The 24364-nt window shown below is 36.5% G+C and overlaps 2 protein-coding genes across 6 annotated transcripts in view; one reads left to right on the plus strand and one right to left on the minus strand.

Annotated features, from left to right (window-relative positions):
• Positions 1 to 4031, minus strand: part of LOC145988591 (P2X purinoceptor 4a-like) — an 81229-nt gene extending 77198 nt beyond the window's left edge. For all 5 annotated transcript variants that reach the window (XR_014441769.1, XR_014441768.1, XM_083123577.1 and 2 more), the window contains exon 1: positions 3771 to 4031. Coding sequence is in view for 3 of the 5 variants with exons in the window: in XM_083123577.1 (XP_082979703.1) it covers positions 3771 to 3922 (152 nt within the window). In the remaining 2 variants the exon portion in view is untranslated. The remainder of the gene's footprint in view (positions 1 to 3770) is intronic.
• A 739-nt stretch (positions 4032 to 4770) lies between these two features.
• Positions 4771 to 23777, plus strand: Der-2 (Derlin 2). Its single transcript, XM_083124575.1, has 6 exons — positions 4771 to 5189; positions 8563 to 8628; positions 13480 to 13647; positions 17335 to 17457; positions 18938 to 19101; positions 23274 to 23777. Exons 1-6 carry the CDS (start codon positions 5097 to 5099, stop codon positions 23440 to 23442), a joined length of 783 nt encoding a protein of 260 aa, XP_082980701.1. The 5' UTR covers positions 4771 to 5096; the 3' UTR covers positions 23443 to 23777.
• The last annotated feature ends 587 nt before the right edge of the window (positions 23778 to 24364 follow it).

The following is a 24364-nucleotide window of genomic DNA, read 5'->3' on the forward strand; positions in this document are numbered from 1 at the left end:
AGCCCCCAATAATTTTGACAAGTCGGCGCCCCTGAACCTCATGGACCATCAGAATAATTTTTATGTCCCCATTTGGTCCAACTGGACATTTGTTGGGTTCCAACATGCAATGTTCTAACAAAAGTGGACCCTTCCACTGCTACAAGAATAACATACACTTTAACAACGGACGAAAGCCAGTTTGCCATGCAAGGACTGAATGAATGAATACTGAAGAACAACCTGTGAACTATGGTGCGTGTAAGTTATTTCTTAGGAAACAAACATTCTTGTCCATTTTTCACTACTGTAGATAATCATATTATTCTTAAATGTAAATAAGAACAGTGTTGCAAACTACCACTAGACATGACCGGCTGAAAAAAAACACACTTACTAATTAAATTGTTTTTCTTTAATTATCCCATAATCATCCCAACTTCAAATTCGTTTATGTTATAGTGTAACCTTGTGTTAACAATATATTTCAATTCCAAGGAAATCCTAGATATGAATCTTCAAAAGTTCATGATCCAAAGGTCAAAGTGGATGATCTTAAAAAGATTTTATTCTAAATGTAGTGATGTGATACACCATTGGAAAGCTTATTTCATGATCTTTCAAACAAGATTACAACCAGCTCTCTACGACAATTAGGATAAGAGCAATTATCCATGAAAGTCTCGGGCACAGACTAAAAATCGACATTTTTTTTTTGTATTTCCAAGCCCCCAAAACTCCATAACTACGCCACACAGGAAGCTACAATTTCTCATGATTTCATATCTTCGTGAAGACTACCAAATAGTAGAGTTTCAGAAAATTCTGACTTGGTCGGGTTGTGGACTTTGTTGATTTGGCATGGAATGACCCATCTTGTAAATTAAGTCCAACTTCAAGACACATTTCATGCTAAAAAAGATGAATTGTTTTGTATGTGTTCCGTTTTTTGTAGAGCAGTGAAAAAGCATGCAGTTTCATTACATAGTTGCAAAAAGAATGTAAAGTTCTTGCATCTTGACAAACTCAAAAGAAAAATCTGTCTCTCGTGTGTGGGATAAGGTTTTCGGTGAGATTTATAAACTGTTGGTGAAGAATAAAGATGGTCTCAAGAAGATTGGATCGTCTGCTGAGATCATGTTCCATTTATTGTTTATGATGTATCATTTATGTGCTCCATCCTTCCATAAATAATAACAATAATTTTATAATTAGACCTAATCGATTTTTCAGGAAAGAAGGTCAGACTGCAGAATTTGGGCTGCTTAGGAGGAATGCGGTTCATAATTTTTTGGTAATGTTTTGTAGTTTGTAATCGGGAAAAGTAAGTTTGAAGGGAAAAAAAATTTCTTTGAAAAAACAAGAAATACGTATCCAGGTTGGGTGCTCTTGGAAGGAAAAAGTGACATGGTAGCACACATTCCTGCACAAAGCAAAAAATGCCTACATTGTTAGGTAGCTAGGTTTAGTTCTCTTAGCCTGAATAATAATTTGTTATTGTATTTATGCTAATGAAACCTAACCTAACAGGCCTAACCTAACCTTGTAGGCATTCCTCGTCGAAATAATGAAAGTAACTGTGTGTAAACAATATGGACGCGAACGAATAGAGAAATGCATTGCTTTTAGTAGCAGGAAAAACATTTTTCATTGTAAGAAACCTAACCTAACATGCCTAACCTTACCTCGTAGGCATTCCTCGTCTGACGTCGGAAAACTTGTGTGGAGAGGAAGACTCCGAAACAAATGACAGCAACTGTGCGTAAACAATATGGACACGAACGAATGGAGAAATGAAAAACTAAATATGCTGACCAAGGCAGTAATTTATTTTATTAAAAACATAAACTAACGTAACGTTTCAACCTTCTAGCAAGGTCTTCTTCAGACTCTGTATCAAGTACAAAAGTCTTTTGTACTTGATACAGAGTCTGAAGAAGACCTTGCTAGAAGGTTGAAACGTTACGTTAGTTTATGTTTTTAATAAAATAAATTACTGCCTTGGTCAGCATATTTAGTTTTTCATAATCATGGAAACAAGGCTTAATGGAGTTATGAATGGAGAAATGCATTGCTTTTAGCAGCAGGAAAAACATTTTTTACGTGCAATAATATAATATTAATCGGAAAAGTAACACTGGAAAATGGAAGTAGAAGGTACGTACTTTCAGGGGATATAAATTTTGTTCGTCTATTTAGAGGAAAAAAGCAGCCATGTTCTGCAGTGAGACCAACAACTAGAAATAAAAATTCATGTAAGTTATTTGACATCGCTAATAGCCTAAATGGGGTGTGGGGTCCCCCCCACCCCTACAAATGCACACTACTTGGTACCAGTTTCATAGATCGGAGACACATTAAAATCGGATATTTTGTGTTTTGCATGGTTCGTACTTACCAATTGTGAACATAGTTCAAGGTGCCATTATGCTTTTTACACAAAAAAAATAATTTTGGTAACATTATCGTATGAGGGAAACGGATTCCTTCAAATTTTCAGGAGAAAGTACTTATGGAAATAATTTTCTTTAGCGTTGTGGAAGTTCCTGAATGTAGATTTGATCCATTTTAATGTGAATGCGTGTTGTTTTCTGCGAAAATCTCTGTCCGACACACTGTTTCTGCTCCCGCCACTTGCTTTCTGGACGAGAGTGTAATGTTCCGTGTGTTAAGAAACTGTAGCCAGTGTTTCAGCCTCGCCATGTTTTCACTAGAACATGACGTGTCGAGTATTTTTTTTTTAACTATGCTTGCGTAACCTAACTTAACCTAACCTTACGGAAAATGGTTTTGGGGCTAACGTAAATGGTTTGTGGGGCTAACGTCAATGGTTTGTGAGGCTAACGTCAATGGTTTGCGACGTATTAGCATAATTTCAAATCCGGGCATGAAAGTAGATATTTTCCGGTGAACGAGGTTGCAACACTGCATAAATCGACAAAACACTCTCAGAACGCCCCCTAAACCAGTATGCTATCATGGCCATAATGTGTTACAGATTCGAAACAACAAGTAACAGTAACTACTCGTAAATGTAAGAAATAGACATTGATATGCATTATTTCACTTTAGGAAATGTTCCACATTCGAAAATAACATGTTAGCAATGTAAAGAAGTCCGAAATATATGATTCGGTGTTTCCCTCATACGATAATAGTACCCAAATTTTCACATAGAGAGTAATTTCTTTGACTCCTATTTTCGCTTACATAACACAGAATATGGCTGGCAAATCTAGACTACTGTCGTGTTCGTCACTTGTGCAAATTGTACATTATGCACGGGTAGCTGACGGATAGCCCCACGAACCAAACACGGGTAGCCCCACAAACCATTCACGGCTAGCCCCATGAACCATTATGCACGGTGGCTGACCGATAGCCCCACGAACCATTTCCGATAAGGTTAAGTTAGGTTTGGTTATGTTAGGCAAGCACAGTAAAAACAAAAAGGAGTTTGAAACACTGACAGGGGCTTACGTCATCAAACGTACGCAGTTGTCATAGGTCAAGCAAAAGAAAGCAATGGCAATTATGCGTCGGTGAGATATTTCTCTTGAAAAATACATGATTTCCGGTCAAATATATTCCACGATAAAATAAAATACCTCGACGAACGTTGCAAACCTTGGAGAAACTCATTTCCGTAAGTAGTTCCTTGTGTAACATTGAAGAAATGTGTCTCCGATGTATGAAACTGTTACACACTACTTTATATCAGGAAATATCCCTGTATAATCTCCTTATCGATAAATCAATCCAGCAATGAAATTCAGTAATTAATTACATACCCTCCAATATATGCAATAATACATAGTTGTATGAACCGGTTAATCACACCAACTTTTTTGCTGCGAATGTGAGCAATTCTTGGTGTGTTATACTCAAAAAACATAGTAGAAACAACTTTCCGAAAACACACATTACAAGTATTAGAACTCATATTTGAACGTGGAACACACCGCAGTTTAACATACAAATATTTTGAATCACTCTACAAGAGTCTGTCATATGTCACATGCAACGAGGAAATACCAACACAAATCATATGTTCCTCCTCAGGACAGTCAGCTGATTCTGTTCTGTTCTTCCTTTTCTGGCCCACACCGCCTTTGCTGTTTGCGGTCTCCGGCCAAAGCTGCTATTAATGTTGTTATTATTCCTCTTCAGGAAAAACAAAATATTCTGAGCACTTGAAAGTGCCAAGGCACGAACACTTGGGAAGGACAAAATACACTTTTCCATTCTCGCCTGTTCCGCACTTGTCACTTGTCTCAGCACTAGCACTTATATCACACTATCACACTTCCTTGTTGTTGTCTCTTTGTTGATCGGTTGATCAACAGGAGTTTGTTTTCATTGGGATATTTTGTTTTCGGGCGAACCCGTATAAAATCCACATGACAGCGGGATGAGGGTTATGAAGTAAGGTCGCTATGAAAAGAGGAAATGTTGTTCCTGCTCATACGTACAAGACACTTATAAAGGGTTGTTCTGTGTCTTTCGCTTAACGGACATTGAACTTATAACTGTCATGGCTTTTGGGGGCGCGTGCCCCTCCCCCCCGCTGGATCCTCAATAATTATAGAATACCAAACGGTGGTGTGGTGCTCTCCCCCTGGAATGATGAAATGTTTCCAACTAATTCTTCCCATATCCACGCAACGTGAAATCGTGATATTAACATGACGTGGACAAATAAGATAGCTACACATCAACTCCAAAGAAGTTGTCGCTTCAATGTAGGTACTTTAGCAAATTCCACTGGATTGTAAACACAACACTTCGATTGCTGCACTATGTAGTACTCTGTGGTAGTACTCGAATAAGGCAACATGGCGCAGTTCGACTGGCGTTACCGTATTATTGTAGTGTAATTCCATACGTTTCAGGATGGGATCATAAAGTGGTTTAATATCGTGACATTTTTGTATACTTTCAACATTATTTCATTGCAGAATGTGACAGTTGCGGCATTGCTGAATTGCATTTCTTTCGAATCAAGATGGTTAAAACTACTGAGAACAATTGATAACAGTGAAGTGCATTTGTGACGTCGACAGTTTTTGTGTTAGTGAAATGACGATTTCTGAAGATATCTAAAATTTAAAAAGACCATGGCATATCAAACATTCCAGCAAGAATATATGCAGATGCCAGTGGTCACCAGAGCATATACCACTGCATGTGTCATAACAACATTAGCTGTGGTAACTTACTACGTATCTTTTTGCAAGAGTGTGTTATTGTCAATAATGTTAAATTGGTAAACAAAATAATAATTTAGTAATGTTCACAGTTTGCGTGTTCGAGCTACAGAGATTTATGTTGTACATTGAGCACGCTTTGAAAATAGAAAAGGTATGGTTTATTAACTTGCTAAATGACCCAACATAAATTATGTTGAAGAGTACAGAAGCCGGCCCAAGTTCCTTTTGTTTTATTGCGATTTCATCATGCTACGAATGCAATTTTTACATGGTTCGATTTCGATGTACGTCTGTTAACACATACTGCGGAGTTTTAGTAATTACTTAAGGTTTTGTTCAATATATGCTTTCGTGGTTAGGTATGGTTCCCTTAGCATTAAAATAAAGTCCCTAAATGCATTCTACTAAGGTTCTGATTTACTTCTACATTCATTCCAATGCTTCTACGATATTTACCGTTACTTGTCGACGGAGAATATCTTGTCCATGAGAAGTGCGTAAGGTAATTTTCAAGTTGTTTTTTTCAACATAAATAACTTTTTATAGAGTCCAAACAGTGCTCATTACTTTAAGGAAGGTTCAAATTTCGTGTGACAATGATTTCCAAAATTTTACGATAATTAGTCTTTGTGCTAGGAGAAATCATAAAACAATCGCAACCGTTACCGTTTCATTGTATTGCACATCATCTTCACGATTAGACAAAAGTGACAGAAAAGCGGAATAAAATAAACCAAATCAATCAAATTATGGGCCAAGTTCCTTTTGTTTTATTGCGATTTCATCATTCTACGAATATGCAACACATACTACGGAGTTAGTGATTACTTAAGATTTTGTTCAATGTATGCTTTCATAGTTAGGTTAGGCAGGCGAGGTTTGGTTCTCTTAGCATTAAAATAAAGTCCCTAAATGCATTCTGCTAAGGTTCTGATTTACTTCTACATTGTTCATTGGAAGCACGCATGCTTGCGTAAGGTAATTTTCATTTGTTTCTTTTCAATATAAATATTATTTTTTTTCGAAATACAAACAGTGCTCATTACTTTAAGGAAGGTTCAAATTTCGTGTGACAATGATTGCCAAAATTCTAAGATAATTAAGCCGCGCGTCAGGCTAAGTTTGCAGCAGGTTTTATGTATCAATCCACGAGCTCAGAATCTTCCGTGCCAGTCTTGCCTCAACCGCCGAGCTGCTTACATCGCAGACACTGAGAAAATCCACAGTATTGCCAACCGCACAACACATCAAAACCCGCATGCATGTCAAGCGGAATGTATTTTTGCTTCTCTTTGTCTCCTGAAACATAAAATTTTAAATGTACTTCCTGCGCCGAAATAACTTCTAAAACATGAGAGCATGTGTGTATATTTCGAGCACGCAAAACGAAAAATAAACGGAGATAAAAGTAAACAACGATAGGCCCTCTTGAATTTAATGACAAATTATTGTTTTTGGTTTAGAAAGAAATACATTTATGAGAAACATGGTTTGCTTCGTTCGCAATATATCCGTTACTGTAAGACACACGCACTTCAAGTTATACCACCAAAAAACATGATTTGTTATAGGTGATATATACAATCAGGTGCATTGTCTGTCGCTATTACTCTGGTTTCAATTTATGAATCACTTCACTAAACCAGGATTCAAATCTTGGTTTGTCCATTTCTTGCTGATAATCACCCTTCCCTTTCTTTGCGCGGAACAGTAAATATGCGCCTTCAACAAAGCTTTCATTGCCGCCAGTGAGTGAAACAATAAGCCTCCCCCCTTCCCCTCTCCCTTTATCATCGGTTTCTTCAGCCCTGGCAGTGGTTTTGCACGGTGGTATCCTTCCATGTTTTATTCCCCCTTCCCCGACCCACCGAGTTTAAGGATGTCTCGTCCAAATAATAAACATGTTTCTTCTCACTGCGATATCTTTTAATACCGCGGAGATTCTTTTGTCGTCAAACAATCGTTTCCTCTTGCTAAACTCAAACCGCAAATCATTCAACGCCCGTGATACAATTTGTGCGCACATTCATGGCAAATCACCTCATGCCCTGTTTTACTTTGATCTTGTTGCCGCAAAGAGGATTATACATTTAAAACAACTTGCTTGACTTTGAAGAGCATTTCCCTTCGGATGAAGCCCAAAAAACATTCGGGTAAAACCTCGCGCTGAACAGGAGATTCAGCCATTCTCGCCGCTCTACAATAAACATAGGGTTAAAATAGTGGGATGTGCAACACTGGTATCACCGATTCCACGCGCTCTGCATCGCATTCAGTCTCGCTCGACTTGCTCTAAAGTTTCAGTGTCTCTCCAATGCAATACATATTCCAGTTGGCGAATCTGCGGTTCTAAGTTCGTCTGCACAGTGATTGCAACCAATTAAGTCCATACCTGCTAATGGATGTATTATTTTGTCTGTATATTACAAATTAAATAACTGTTTTCTTGCAAGTATGCAGTTGTGTCGGAATAGAACCCATCTCAGTGGAACTATATTCTTGCGCGAACGTTTGGATCTACATATGCGAAAACCTGCTGCAAGGTTGACTTGACGCTTGGCTTAGTCTTCCTGCTATGAGAATTTGAAAATAATCATAAAACAATTGGAAGCGTTACCATTGTCACCCCTATTAGATAACTGTTGCATTGAAACATTTAACTGCTAAATTACATGAATGCATGACAAAGTTGACAGTGTAGACATGAGTACATTTGTGTACCAAGTACCTATACATGTTGCTAGAGATGATGAAATTGATTTTGTTTTCAGGGATTTATTTATAGACAGTGTTATGAAAACTTGAAATAGTGGAAGTTTCCAAGTTGTATGTTATATGCTGATATGTGTAGGGGATAGGGAAGTAAGGTAATTTTTCAGATGCATTTATTATTGAAAGGAGCACAAGGTGTTTTGTTTGGTAAGAAATTTAGTAATTTGATGCCCTAGATGAACAGCATGAAGTATGTTCTTGTTGTTGTGTGTGTGTGTACATTTATATATTGTACCATTCACACAAAGAATATAACATTCTGCAATCAGTGCAACCAAATCATGCTAGATTTTATGAGCCATATAGGTTTTGTTTTCATACTGAAAACAATGGAATTTTGAAGAAAAAAGTGTCAATTTTCAAATTACTTTTGATTGGCAACAAGATTTTTTTTAAAATTTCACTGTTTTGCTAGAATTTTTATGATTGAATTGATCAGTAGTTAAATTTGTTTAAATGAAAGTAGAACAGTACAGTAGTTTAAGAGCCACTTCCAATTTTGTGAAAGCTGAGAAGTTACGTTCATGTTAGTTTGGAACCATATTTACATGTGTTAAGATGTATTGTAAGAGCATTAATAATGATTTCTCTGTATTTGCAGCAACTTGACTTGGTGTCGCCGTTTCAGTTGTATTTTAATCCCATTCTTATTCTAAAACAAGGCCAGGTAGGTGTATATTGTTCTATCATTTTAGTTTATTATTTTTATACCCTGTGTGTTACTTATTAGAGTGCTGCAGGGAGAGCATTTCTCTCGAGGAAATAAAACTGAAATGGGCAAAATGAGTGGTATTGTTCGAAGCCCAGTAGTACACCTATAACCGTAATTTGTCTGTGGTAGTGGTCACTCAAATATTGATCATGAAGTGAAAAATGCAGTGAAATTAAAACTTAAGTAAACATAGTCATTATCTCCATGTTAAAATGTAGTTAATTAGCCTATGTTACCAATACAATGATCAATGATATAAGAAAGCCTGTATTCTACTAAGTAATATTATCAGATAAAAAAATCAATTTAACATGGAAATGATACACTATTTACACTACTGGATTTGGGACACACTTCTAATTAAGCATAATTATTTTTGTAAATGAGTTTACGTGATTCCGTGGGGAGGAAAGAAGAGGTGAGAGAGAGATGAGAGAGAAAGACCTTTTTTCTTCTTTCCTTCTACCCCCTCCTCAGGTAATTCTTTTTATGTATTGTTTTCCACATTAAATTATATACTTTAGAGAGCATAACAATACATTTGAGAGAGAGAGAGAGAAAGAAATAGTATCGAAACAGGTAAATGTCTTAGTACATCATTAGCCTTGAAATTTTAAGAAATTTTGCCCTGAAAACTTGCAATTATGCTTGAATTTTTTCTTGGTGGTCACCCTGATTTGCCATGAGCTAATTTATGTTGCATGGAATGGCTGTTTTGTAGGTCTATCAGTCATCCATATTTTAGTCACATTTTGAAATATTAGTTTCATACAGTGATAACCAATGTGGTGTTAAAATTATGGTACTGGTTTACTATTGTTCGGACAGATTTCTTCATTTCTACAGAAAAAACTACTTCCTGTATTGTCTACCATCGGGAAGGTGTTTGGTGTGATGTGGGCATGTATGATAGGGGAAATTCATGTTCATTGTTGAAAATTAATTCTCCGACGGACAATAGCCTTTGGCGCATACACCTTCGTACATCATCACGTGTCGTGATTGTGTTTTGTTCATGTTCATTGGGTATCCAGTGTTTCGAACTGTCTGAGTTTGCAATGAAAGTTAGAAACATGACGTGTCATGGATGCATGGTGAAATTCGTACCGGGTGTGGAAGATCCAGTGGATTTTTTAATTGAATTGAACATGGGATTGTGAAGAAAGTAAAGGAATGTCAGAAATGTGGCAGTGAATGTAAGCTACTCGTTAGAAGGAATGGGCTGTGGGTATATGCCTAATATGACGTGTCGTGGATGTGTGTTGAAATTCAGGTACGTTTTCCGTATCCTGGAAATGGATTCTTCAAATTTAACATAAAAGTTTGGGGCTCATTTGGGGGCAGGTGACTCCGGCCAATTTCTAACATGCCTTTAACAGAGACTCTATAGAGAAAGCCGGGAAGTGGAGGTGGGGGCGGTAGGTCAATTACCCCAGGAGCGGAGCCCAGAATCGGTGGGAAATTTGGACTCAAAAATTTCAAACGAAAGTAATTTTTTAGTTTAAATTTCCCACCGATTCCAGGACGGATAGCCCCAAAAACCATTCACGGATAGCGCCACGAAACATTACAATTTTCTTCGTAAAACAATGTGGAAGAAAAAAAAAGGTTCCAAAGGTTGAAACACTGCATAACGAATGAAAATCAACAAAGCACAACGCACGGTTATGTGGGGAGGTGTACGTGCCATATTGTGTCTCAGGCAAGTGAAAAGACTACGAGAAAAAAGTACTGGTAATGTGAAAATTTGCAATTACTTTGATGAAAAAAAAACGTCAATACACCATAAGGAATGTTCCACGAAGCAGATAGGTAAGTATGGATGTCAAATATTGACGAAATGAATAGGTTATAGGTGTCCGAAGGATAGTAAATTTTTACCAAAATTATTTTGGAATGCTTTGAAGCTTCTGAGAATTTTCACATGGTTAAAAAAGTAAGTTTTTCCATCTTGGAATGTAATTTGTGATTTTTTTGTACCACATTTTGGATGATACATATAAATGTCCCAGTGGAAACTTAAAATATGGCAAAGATGCTGTGGTAAATAACATTATGTCATTGACACAATATAAAATAAATCAGCACAATAAAAAAGCTCTACAATTGGTCCTGGAGTCAACTGTTACATTTGTGATTCAAGATAATATGTAACATTATGGGAATGAAAGAATGAATATGGCACTCATGCAAGGAGTGGGGAATGTAATGGTAATGCGTGCCAAAACTGAGCAGAAAACTATTGCAAAGTGAAAGAGTTTGTTAATATTTTTTTTACAAAAGTACCTTACAGCAGCATTATTTTTAAAACATATTTTTTTACCTTAAATGTTTTTGTATGATAATTAAAATATATTTTAATCTTTATTAAAAAATTAGTTTTGTGTTCAATGAGTTCTGTGCAAAGGCTGGCCTATGGGGATGTGCGGGCAAGATAATATATTTTCAAATTAATCCCAGTTTTTAATTTAACATGATAATTTATTGCTAGGTTGTAATTAAGTTGGCCAGTAATTAGTATTTGGTCTGTTAAGTGAAAAGACAGAAAGTGACTGTAATGCACAGGTTAGCAAAGAAGAGACATATAAACCCACGATTGGTAATGAAAGGCTTCATGAATTAAGTAATGATAATGGTACAAGATTGATTACTTTTGCAACCTCAAAGAATTTAATTGTGAAAAGTACCACCTTTAAACAAAGATATCCATAAATATACCTGGTCTTCTCCAGATGGTAAAACTCATAATCAAATATATCATATTCTCATTGATAAGAGAAGGCATACTAGTATAATTGACGTTTGTACACATAGATAGAGGTGCTGACTGTGCCAGGAATTGCTAAATTAAGAGAAAGACTCGCAGTGATAAATCATAAGCAACAAAATGTAAAAGTTATAAAATTTAATATAGGAAAATTTGCTGATGAACGAATTAAGAAAGATTACCAAATTAAACTGTCAAATAGATTTGATGTTTTGCAGGATTTAAATGATGATGAAAATGTAAATGAAACAGATGTAAATAAGAATTGGAAGCACATATGTAATGCAGTAGAATCAGCAGCTAAAGAAAGTATAGGATATCATAAACCAAGAAAAAGTAAGCCATGGTTTGATAATGAATGTCATAATCTAATAGAAATAAGAAATCAGGCTAGACTTAGGTGGTTAAATAACTCTGATGATACAAATCTAAGCAATTATAATAGAATAAAGCGAGAAGTTAACCACACGTTTAGAAGTAAAAAAAGAGATTACTTGAAATGCAAAATTAACGAAATTGAAACAAACAGCAAAAACAAAAATATCAGAGATTTATATAAAGGTGTAAATGAATTTGGAAAGGGGTGGCAACTTAAAGTAAACTTCATAAAAGGTAAAGACTGTGATTTTCTAACTGACCCAAGCGACATTCTAAATAGCTGGAAGAACTACTTTAATGACCTTTTAAATGTTCATGTAGGAGATAAATCAGAAGTAAATGAAGTCCACACAGCAGAACCTTTAGTTCCAGAACCTAACTGGACTGAAGTTAAAGATGCTATTAAAAGGCTAAAGAATAACAAAGCACCTGGCATTGATTTAATACCAGCTGAGTTAATTAAATATGGTGGAAATTCATAAATTAATTTGTTTAATATGCAATAAGGAAGAAATCCCTCAACAGTGGAAAGAATCCATAATTGTTCCTCTTTTTAAAAAAGGTGATAAAATGAACTGCAATAATTACCATGGAATTTCTCTATTTTCAACAACATATAAAATATTATCTAACATTCTTTTAACAAGACTAACCCCATATGCTAATGAAATTATAGGTGGTTATCAATGTAGATTTAAACGTAACAGATCAACTACAGATCAAAAAAAAAGTGGGAATATTATTAAAACGCCCATCAGCTATTCATTGATTTCAAAAAAGCATATGATTTGGTCAAAAGAGAAAAATTATATAATATATTAGTAGAGTTTGGAATACCTAAGAAGCTTGTTAGTATGATAAAAGTATGCACCAGTGAAACAGAAAGTAAAATTCGTGTGGGTATTAATGTGTCTGACAAATTTACAATTCATGATGGGTTAAAACAAGGAGATGCATTATCTCCATTGCTCTTTAATTTTGCCTTAGAATATTCTGTTAGGAAGGTAAAAGAAACTAACAAAGGACTAAAATTAAATGGTGCGACGCAGATGATGTAAACTTATTAGAGGATGATATAAATACAATTAAGAATAATGCTAAAATATTTTTCAAAACTGCTAAAGAGATAGGTTTGGAAGTTAACAAAGATAAAACTAAATATATGTTTACAGGCTGAAACTAAGTGTTAGGTAATAATCAAAATCTAATTATTGATAACAACTCGTTTGAACCAGTTTCCAAATTCAAATACTTAGGAGTAATATTAACAAGTGAAAATGATATTAAAGAGGAAATAAAAAGTAGGCTCAATTCAGGAAATGCATGTTACTTCTCTCTTCATAAACTTTTGTCTTCTCGTTTAATATCTGAGAAACTAAAAGTTAAAATATACAAAACAGTAATTTTGCCTGTAGTATTATATGGGTGTGAAACTTGGTCCCTTACATTGAAAGAGGAACATAAGGAAAGGAAATTGGTAGGGATGGAAAAGAGTATATAGATCTTGCTCAAGATAGGGACAGATGGAAGGAAGGCCTGTGTTGCTGCAGCCATGAACCTTCGGGTTTAAGAAGGCTAGAGTGTTAGTTAGTTAGACAGAAAGTATTTTATCTTTTAGGCCTAAAATGATTCTTATGATTGAGACCAATTCTATCTTTCAGCTATGGCGACTTGTGACTGCATTCCTGTTCTTTGGAACGGTAGGATTCAATTTCTTTTTCAACATGATATTCACGTACCGCTACTGCAGGATGCTGGAGGAGGGGTCTTTCCGAGGGAAGACGGCTGACTTCGTTATGATGTTCTTGTTTGGTGGCATCTGCATGATAGTATCCTTTCTAAACCACCCATACTGTGAACAGATACTCAGTGATTCCGAAACAAATTCTTGAATGTTGTAACAACTTAAAAGTAGTTCAGAATATTTATACATTTTTAATATAAAAGTATTTCTTGGAAACTGTACCACATTGATGTACTAGTTTTACTTTTAGAAATTGGTAATTTTACATATAAGATAGAATACCAAATAGCAGTAATTTCGTAAGAAAATCCATTTTACTCAGTAATACTAGTACACAATTGATGGAAATCATGGATTTGGTACTATTTCCAGGAAATGTTCTAGACTGTCAAATTGTGCTGCGTAGCACTCACCCTACAGGCCCATGGAATATTCAATAGTCTTAAGCCCTAATATATAATATTTAGTTACATACGTTACAATCATTGGTAGCATGTTAGTTTGTAAACATACCATAGTTATCTACGAGGGTGTACCCAAAAGAAACCAGAATTTTTTGCTAAAAGCCTTTTTTTTTTTAATTACAAAACAACCTTATCACCTTCAAAGTACTCTCCATGACACTGAATACATTTGTCCAATCTGTGATTCCATTCTTGGAACTCATATGTTGTGATGGCTGACAGCTCCTTCCTCATTTTTTTCTTTACCTCTTCCATGTCCCTCTTCATTCGGGAAAACAAATAAAAAAAAGTCTCACGGAGCACGGTCAGGTGAGTAAGGGCCATGGGGCAAGAGAGTCATGCTGTTCTCTTACATCGGCCATCACAAAAAACTAGGGCGATCGAAACTGCTTTTACGAAAAATATCACCGTGACCGGAGACAACCTTCCCCAGCGAAGCCACTGAGTGTACTGAACTCACAATGAGTTGCTCGATGCTTGCCTAGCGGGGAAAAATTTGCCCAGCGCAGCGCTATTCCATTATTTTTTTTGGGTACCCCCTCGTATATTTTAAGTTACTTGCATTACCTTGCTAAAGTCACTGGCAATTTTATTCTGGAAAACAGACCTCTTAGAACCAGCTGATTGAATGAAAATGATGTGAATGCATGACTGTATACCTTCATTGATTCTTTTACAATGCTCGATGCATGACCTCGTTAAGCATGACCTCGTTAACCTTATGGCAAGAGTTTCCCATTGTATTAGCTCCCCCCACACCCCCTATATGCCTTCATGGCGTGGTGCTAAGCACAGGGGAACACTTTATCTTTTTTTATCAGTTTTACTCTCTCTCCAGTCAGAAAACATGAAACCCAGAATCACTCAGGATTTGCTGATCTAAGACTCTTAAGAAAGGGCATGTGGCAAAGCATAATCAATGGGCTCCAAAGAGATATGTAAACAGATGTCATTTTTCATGAGTGCAAACATAGAATTTTCTTTTTCTGTTCATAGATTCTCCTGAAACACTGACAAAATAGTTAATTAAAGTCTCCCTGAAAAGCATGCCCATTAATTAAGTTTTAACACGTATTAAAAAATTCTCTCACCAAATTAAACGTAACCTTAGATGCCGGACCTCTCACGTGCCTGTATTCTTGTTGAAGCTGGCACCTTTTCAAGCATGTGCTTTTCAAACTAACAACTAATTGTCGCAGACAGATGAAATTTGTTTCCTTTCTTAAAGACAAGGCTTTTAGCGGAGATAATATTTATACATTGTGCCTCCCAATAATTCTTGTTAAAGGAAGGAGAAGAAGAAAGATGAATAGATCAAAGTGAATGAAAAAAAATGTCTGTGGTGGTCGTACATTCCTACAACTGTGCAAAGTTTCATTGAAATCAGGCTGAGACTGATACTTCCTAAGTAAAAAATAACAACATTATATAAAGCGGCAGTGTTGCCAGCTTTGGGACAATGTCCAGAAATTCGCTTCCAGAATCGGCACTATGGATCAAATATTTTGGAGGGAAGCACGACAGAAGACCACTTTATGAGGTTATGAGGATATGTAATGCACATGTCGCAACTTTTTTTTAAAAAAAATTTTATGAGGTTCGGAAATTTTGTGTAATTACGGAACATTTTGAGCTTTGGTCCTTTGCGGTCACATCCCCCCTGGACCTTTGTCGGATGTTACTTAAATACTCATTCTTACAATTCGAATTTAAATTGTTAAAAAAGATGCAGTGGTTGAGAAGTAACAGCTTTTTATCTTCAGTTTATCCCATAGTAACAAAAGGGAAACAAAGGGCTTTTTCAAACGGTGCTTGTTAATAATAGTAAGAATGGATGTATTGTTTTGTAATTCGAATATATCATACCTTTAGACATAAACTAAAGGACAAAAAAGATAGAACTGAAATATAGTGTATAGTTTTCAAGAAATGTCACATTAATTGCTTTTGTGTGCTAACACATGGCTGGCGCAAATTTTGGCAACTCAAGAGAAATGCCTTTAAACACATTAATCTAACGTAAATATGAGGAAATACCAGAAGGTTTAATTTATAATACTAACCAGTGACAGTAGAACTTAAGGTTGTAATTAACCCAGGTTGAAAGCCACGATTACCTCATGTAATCACCACTATCACAAAAGAAGTGTCAGAAAAGCAACATAAAATAAGAAATGTAAATTAATTTAATAAGAAAATGCAGTGTGATTATTTTAATGAAGTGGATCATAGTAGTAATGATATCTTCCATAGTGTAATAGTTAATGTAATGCCCACTGATGGCAATGCTCTTTGGTTCAAATCTTCACTAAGGCAACCTTTACGTTTCTTTGTATTTTTTACAAAAATACAAATTTCAATAATAAGAAACAAAGTTTCTGAATACCCGTTGCTTTTACTAATCTATTCGTCAAGTTTGAAACTGCTATTTGGTTTGATGTGGTTTTCAAAATCTTGTACCTCCCTCGATGGCAGAGTGCATTAAGTGGTCAACTCACGGGCTCACTACCAAAGGTTCCGATTTTACTGAGTATTTTTTGATGAATGTCTGTTAACCAGTTTCATCTAACCATTTATCCTTACCAGTGTGTTTTGCCAAAATTAGCTGGGAAAAAACAACGAAAATTACAAATTTAGTGTTGTGTATTTTTTTTTGTTTTGTTTTTATGATATACCAGTAGGAAACCTAATGGTACTTTAGTATTATACGGACTACCTGATTTCAGACCGTCTGTTTTCTGAGAAACCAAAAGAAACACTCATGGACATACATAATAGGAACACTGCATTTTAAAGTTTACTAACCTAACCTAACCTAACAAATGAGGTAGTCTGTATAATACTAAAGTACCAACCTAATATCTTTTACAGTGTGTGTGTGACTTGTGTTAATTGCATTTGTAATATACAGGGTGATTTTAATTAATTGCATTAGTTTGTTAATTTTGTAGAGGCAGAAATCTGAAAGTTTTGTTTCAGTAGCCTGTCCCCAAAATGTTTCAGCCTGTTGCCACTAGAGAGCATCAGCATTTTAAAATGATGAGGAACAGTGTGAGAAGGGTGATGATCACAAAGTTCTTTCTTGGCCTCCATGCTCTCCTAATCTACTACCATTTCACGTTTTTGTTAGGGGGTACATGAAGGATGCCATGTTTGTGCCACCATTACTGGCTGCTCTGGGATGGAGTAGATTACAGAATTGGTGTGTGCAGATTTATTTCTTTTTAAGCTGTTGCAGTCATCCATTATCGTCCTGTATTTCTGATACATAATATTATTCCAAGATTAGTTTCCTTAACACTTTTCAGATTTTTGCATTCTTTGTAAACCTACTATTCCTAGGACAGGCATTTACGATAATGTTAGTGTACGTGTGGTCCAGAAGGAACCCTTATGTCAGGATGAATTTTTTTGGACTGTTGCCTTTTCAGGTATTGTATTTTTTACGCTCTACTTCTGAGAGTAGTTGCTTTACCAATCATTATGGTACTAATATGCAAAAGCTTGAAAAAGTACTGTTACGTAAGGATTGAGAGATTGACTATCTATCTGGGTAACTGTCTGTATCTGAAACCACCAGAAATAGAATGACAAAATTGGGGGCAGGGGGAGTGTGTATTATCATTTCTGCTAGGGATGATTTTTATCTCCATCCCAATCTGCCTATTGAGACTATTCTAGCAGTGTATACAATGATTATTGTCATGAAATATCCAACACTGGTTCCTGCTGGCATGGAAATCCTAGTTATATTTTTGATTAGGATCGTCATGGAAAAGTTGGGAATACTTGGATCTTACGTGTGCTACAGATTAATTGGTATCGGTTGATATAGGCACATAGATGTATCTGATATACGTGGATGGATCAGAAAAAAAAGTTACAACAAATAAAAAAAAACAGTATTGTCTGGTATGAATTGATGATGTATTCTAAGAAGGCTAAACACACATTACTTTTCCACGTAATCACCAAGGCAATTGAGACATTTATCAGACCACTGGACCAACTTGTTGATGCTCTCTTGGTAGAAATCATGTCCCTGCTCATTGAACCACTTCGTGGCAGCTGCCTGGACATCTTCATCGGACGAGAACCGTGTTTCAGAGAAGTGTGCTTTCAGCTGGGGAAAAAGGAAATAGTTGCTGGGGCCAAGTCTAGGTTGTATGGAGGTGGTTCCACACTTCCCACCTGAATCATTTCTTCCACTCGCGCCATATTCACGTCTGGTGTTGTCCAACTTGGACGTTCACTGTGTACACTATGGCAGCTTGCCACATCCTAACTTCCTAAGTCAAATGACCTACACCATTTCGCAACATGTTGTCTACTGATAACACTCTCACCATACACTTCCACGGCAGACCAATTCTGCAATCATCTCACCATTGCATCGGTTAATATGCCACTGACGGTAAATGTAAAGTTGTTGAAACTCGCCACGCATATATGACACCATCTGTTGCACCTCCGGGTAAACCAATTACTTACCTTCTATTTCGTGCATTCACAGAATGCTTGTTGTAACCTTTTTTTCTGATCCATCCACATATATATAAAATATGTATAAAATACCCTTTAATTTAGTGCACAATTCTGCAATTGCTTTTTTATGAATGTAAAAATATATGATTTATGTGCTCTGGTTTTATAAAGTAAATGTCTAAATACACATCTGCTAAGGCAAAACATACCAGGTTATATGTATTAATTAATGAAGTGAATGAGCCATTCATAATCTTCACAATTTTATAACAGATTGTTAAATTTAAAAAATATTGTATTTGTTCATCCTTAAACAAAATATTAAAAATGAACTTACAGTATTGCACAAGAATGTATTAAGCATTGTGTATTGCATACATACCTTTGCAGTGTCAATTTAAAAATTATATATGCTTGTTCCCATAGGCTCCCTACTTGCCGTGGGTCCTCCTCGGCTTCTCGGTTCTGTTGGGGAATGCCATATGGGTGGACTTAATGGGTATGGCGGTTGGCCACATCTATTACTTCATGGAGGATGTTTTCCCCAACCAGAGGGGAGGGTTTAAGCTACTTATAACACCTCGGCTGCTGTAAGTATTACGCTGAATCAATTGGTTCTTTTCTAATGATAAGAGTTGGCACTTTAATACACACACACATAGCCGCTCATGCCATATCGATGAAGTACACACATCTACTGACACTGCAATTCATCAGCTCCAATATACTCACCAGTTACTTAGCAGATGCCATTATACTCACTACTAGCAATGGTTGAAGTGTACTGCACAGTTGAATGCCCTTTTCTAAGCTTTATAGACTTATACATTGCTCTATGCATATTGGTTTTAGAGCACTGTACCGTATACGCTTTTAGAAGAAAAAGGTGTTCAATATCCAACTATATAATCCTCTCACAGCTGTTCTTTGTGGCGTACGATAAGTGAATAATTTTACATCACCCTTGATATGGAAATGCTGAACTCAAACTGACTCAGACTCACAATGTTTGAGAACAGAGGGTCATTGTGTATACAGGGTAAGTCAAAAATGATGGACCCAATTTCAGACATTTATTCTGTGAAATATAATAAACAAATGTTATTGTGAAACATGTGCTAAAAAAAGGTAAACAGTCAAAAGTTTTTTTTCAAACAAATCACAAGTGTTCTATGTGAGCACCTTGCGTAACACGGCACACGTCAAGCCGAATGTCTATCTCCTGCCAAACCTTGTGTAGCATGTTGCGGTCAATATCAGCAATGGCTGCTGTGATGCGTGCACGCAGGTCATTCAATGTTGTTGTTGGAAGTGGTGGTATGTAAACACGATCCTTGACAAAACCCCACATGAAGAAATCACATGGGGTCAAGTCGGGGGGGTCGAGGTGGCCAATGAAGGAGAGGTTGATCCTCCGGAGATGCACGGCCTATCCAACATTGTTCCAATGCCCCATTGAGATGGTCCCGAATGCTGCCATGGTAATGTGCAGGGGCACCATCCAATTGGAGAATGAAATCTGTGCTATCCTCTGCAAGCTGTGGAAGGAGCCATAGTTGCAGCATATCAAGGAAAACAAGTCCTGTCACAGTACGTTCATGGAAGAAAAAGGGCCCATAAATCTTTTCATGGGAAATGGCCCAAAAGGCATTCACTTTGGGAGAATCGTGTTCGTGTTCCACAAATTCATGGGGGTTAGCAGTTCCCCAAATCCTTACGTTGTGTCTATTCACTTTCCCTGAAAGGTGAAAAGTTGCTTCATCACTGTAAATTAACCTCTCAGAGAACCCATCCGTTTCCATTAATGTGAGGAAATCGGCACAGAAGGATGTGCGCAAAGCATAATCAGTGTCTTTTAAGGCTTGAACTAGTTCCAAGTGGTAGGGTTTAATTTGTAAACGTTTCCGCAGAACCCGCCAGACAGTTTTCTGTGGAAGTTGGAGTTCTCTCGGTGCCCGGTAGGTGGACTTCTGTGGACTCCGCACTAAACATGTGCGCACTCGTTCCACTGTCTCTTCCCCAGTCAACGGACGGCCGGCCAGTCGATTTTCGTTTACAGATGCAGCCCGAATCTCTGAAATGTTCATACCACTTATGAATGGCCTTTTCCGTAGGTGGTTCTCTCCAATATTTGGTACGGAAATGCCATTGCACACTAATCACAGACTTATTCACATGATAATCAAGCACACAGAAAGATCTCTGTTCTCCAGTCAATGCCATTTTCCTGCTCGCTGCTGACTCCTAGCTGTAGAAAGTGGAAACACTGTGTGGAAACTAAACTTTGAAAGTTAACCTTTCGAAGCGGATGTCTCACAATAACATATGTTTATTAGATTTCACAGAATAAATTTCTGTAATCGGGTCCATCATTTTGACTTACTCTGTATTGAGACAAATTTAACACCCATTGTTTCCCAAGACACAACAACTCGCAACGTACAAAAACAGGTGGAAGGAAAATGAAAGGGTCATTGTTTCCCAGTGTTTCTTCAAGAAACGATAACTCCGGCTGTAGGCGACTGAAATTTATGGGACTTAGACAGTTAGATTCAAAATGTCTTGCCCCATCTTATGATGAACCTCAAAGTGGTGAATTTTATGAAAACTTCTTGCCTGCAAGAAAAATACGGAACACTGTGTTTAACTTGCATGCTGCAGTTTCCTAACTGTACAGCGTTGCACCCCTGCCATTGGCTAGTCACCACGGACAGGCTCTATGTGGCACTGCCCGATATTGCTTCTAAAACTGTACGCCATATAATAAGCAGAAGCTTGAAAAAGTACATTTATGCAAAGAAAGGGTAAACTGTAATGAGAGAAAATTTGGTGAACTCGTAAGCCTAACTTGAACCAACTTGATTGGCACATCTGTCTGTCTGTCAAGAGAACAATCAATCAAAAGTGGCATATCCATATCTTGGGAAGTACCAAATGTGAAATTGAATACAATTGAAGAGAAACTAAATGCAACTTAGCATACAAAGTCAAACAATTATAAGTCTGCAACATCTCTGAAAACATTGGAGCTATAAATATTAAATTTGGCAAGTTGATTGAACTGAATTACGAACTAATTTTCTCAATCAGCCTGTCCATTGCCTATTGCAGTCACTAATCAAAACAAATCAATTCTACTAAAGATGGAAACAAAAGTCGGTGGGCAGAAATATCTGTGCAATACTGACCTAACGTCATAAAAACCATGATCTTTGCGAGCTTTTACCTTTTACTCAAACATGAGTAAACATATTAAAAAGGGGGGGGGGGGGCAGAATTATAGCAACATCAAACAATGCAAATATATTTTGTAGGTATAAAATACCAAAAAGATAAAATTTAAAAAAAGAACCATTGCTATTTAGGAAACCATGAAAGCAAGATAAAATTTTCTGTAATGAAATTTGAATCGAATGCCAATTAGTTACTGTATAAATTATTCTCATTAGCAGTTTGTAAAAAATCTATAGAAGTCTAGATGTGACTGGACATGGCCCCATAGCATTCATTGGTGAGTTTTTAAGCCATTTTAATCCATGTGTAACACTTATAGGTTGTTTTTTTTTGGTCCCTGTTGAATAACCTGGTTGGTTTAAAGAAATTGGACAATTATTTATTGCACATGTCTAGATATTAGTCTTTTACACTGTTTATGATGCTGACGACATGTAGCATAAAGTTCAAACTTTTGTATAACAATAAATGTGGAATATGATTGCTAGAGATGGTACGGAGTCGAGACCAGTCTCGGTCTTCTCAAAACTTGAGATGAGACCAAAGATCTTGGCCTCGTTCAAGACTTTGGGGGTATAAATCAAGATGACACAGAGATGGAGACACTTGGAACTGTAGACAGAGGCGCTGCCCAGTCTTGTCTTTATAACATTCCTACTGATTGCTACCCACAGATCATATCACAGTTGCATAGTAAACAATACAAGTGCAAGAATGATGATTTGGCTCAGGCATAGATGAACATTTTTTAATATCTTCTTATTAGTCAAGACAAAAATCTCAACACATGCCTTCCCTTGGTTCAGATTTTTGAATTGACCTAGATTCTTCCTGGAAAGCTTATCGGCAATATACAGTAAAATATTACAATTGATTAGAAGGTGTAAAAACTTAAAAAGATCTCCTTGCTAATATAGCTAGCCATTTCCTGATCTTGCATAAAGTGACAGCTGCATCATCCAGCACATTGCGAGTAGGCGTTTGGATGGAAATTTCTGGGTCTTGGAATATTTTTAAAATCCTGGCATCTGGAACAGGAAAATTTGTGACGAAGTCTGGACATTTTATGAATGGGAAATGTTTAAAATTTCCTGACATTGCAAAATCTGAAATTCTACACACTATTTTTTTTGTTGGCTATTGTTTTTGCATTTTTTTATAGTGAAAACTACCATTTCCAAGATATTTCCCACAAGTATAGTGCAGAAGACTTGAAATATCTTGATGAGTTTTATGACAATGATCTAAAAGTAAGACTTGAAGCTTTCCTGGCGACGAATGATGAAAAGATTCTCTCGGACTATCAATCAGGTGAGTTGTGGAAAGGATTCCAAGCTTTTGAGAGCTTGGAATCCTTTCCACAACTCACCTGGTCGATAGCCCGAGAGAATCTTTTCAACAATGATCTAAAAAAATTGGATAATCAAGAAAAGACACATATTGTGACAGTTGGTCTTTACTAATTTTACAATGCTGGCAACACGTGATGTGAAATATTCACTTTCTTATGGTTTTTAATATTTTGCAGGAAGACTTTGTTCGACCCTCACCAGGACAATGCAGGTTATGCTCCCTTGCCAGAGGAGCGACCTGGTGGCTTCAACTGGGGAGAACGGTTGAACCCAGGGAACCAACAACAGGAAGAACAGGAGGAGGAGGAGGAGGAGGAGCAGCAGCAGCAACAACAACAACAATAATAAATTGAAGCAACTCAAGATCCCTTTTTTCAGTACAAAGAAGAAAGGAGAAGAGTGATTTATTTGTAAAGGAAAATATTAATATATGCGTTACTTGGAAGTTAATATATTAATTGTTAAGATATGTTAATTGTTTTGTTCGATTAAATAGAGTAAATGTTAACAGTATGAGTTTGTATGTGAATGTGTGTGCGGAGATGATTTTTGCTCTTACCTTAATATGCAAACTGAACTGAAATTTGCGAAGACATCTCTGGAGAAGAAACAAATGTGATTTAAAATGGAAACACTTGACTGGCTTTTTTTTTTGTGGATACAATAAAGTAAGAATTTAATTTGGGCAATTTTTCATTTGTGCATGAAACCTTCATTTTTTGCATTGCAGGGGTGGAAACTAGTCAAATGGTCAAAATTGCCGATTTAACTGACCAAATACTGACAATTGACTGATCTTTTCATTTACACCTACGCCAGTATCAAGTTTTTCACATGCACCGACAAAATTGGGGTTCCCACCAATACCTTGGAGGGAGCATACGAAGTGATGGACAAAGCCCGAAAGTGCAGATGGGTCTGTCCAGAATTGCCAATATCTCGATAAGAAAAAGTGCTGATTAATCTGTGAAATTATGCTAAATGCTGATAAGTGGTGCTAAGATCTATATAATAATGAATTACTATTATTGATAATTAGTAATTCATTATAAATATTTTTTTGGATGATTGTAATTTTAAGTTATGCGTACTTTCCAAGATGATTTCAACATTGAACTAGAGAGAGTTTGAAATGATTCATCAAGTACAAAGTGGAACATTTTGTTTTATTTGTGGCCCACAATTTTCTACCATTCCTTTCCATAAAATGTTCCTTGCGGGGTAAACTGGAGAGAAAATAGAAAAGGATGTGATTGGGAAAGCATGT

Source organism: Lepisma saccharinum, chromosome 6 (genome assembly GCF_977018435.1).
Source record: "Lepisma saccharinum chromosome 6, izLepSacc3.1, whole genome shotgun sequence".
Lineage (NCBI taxonomy): Eukaryota > Metazoa > Arthropoda > Insecta > Zygentoma > Lepismatidae > Lepisma > Lepisma saccharinum.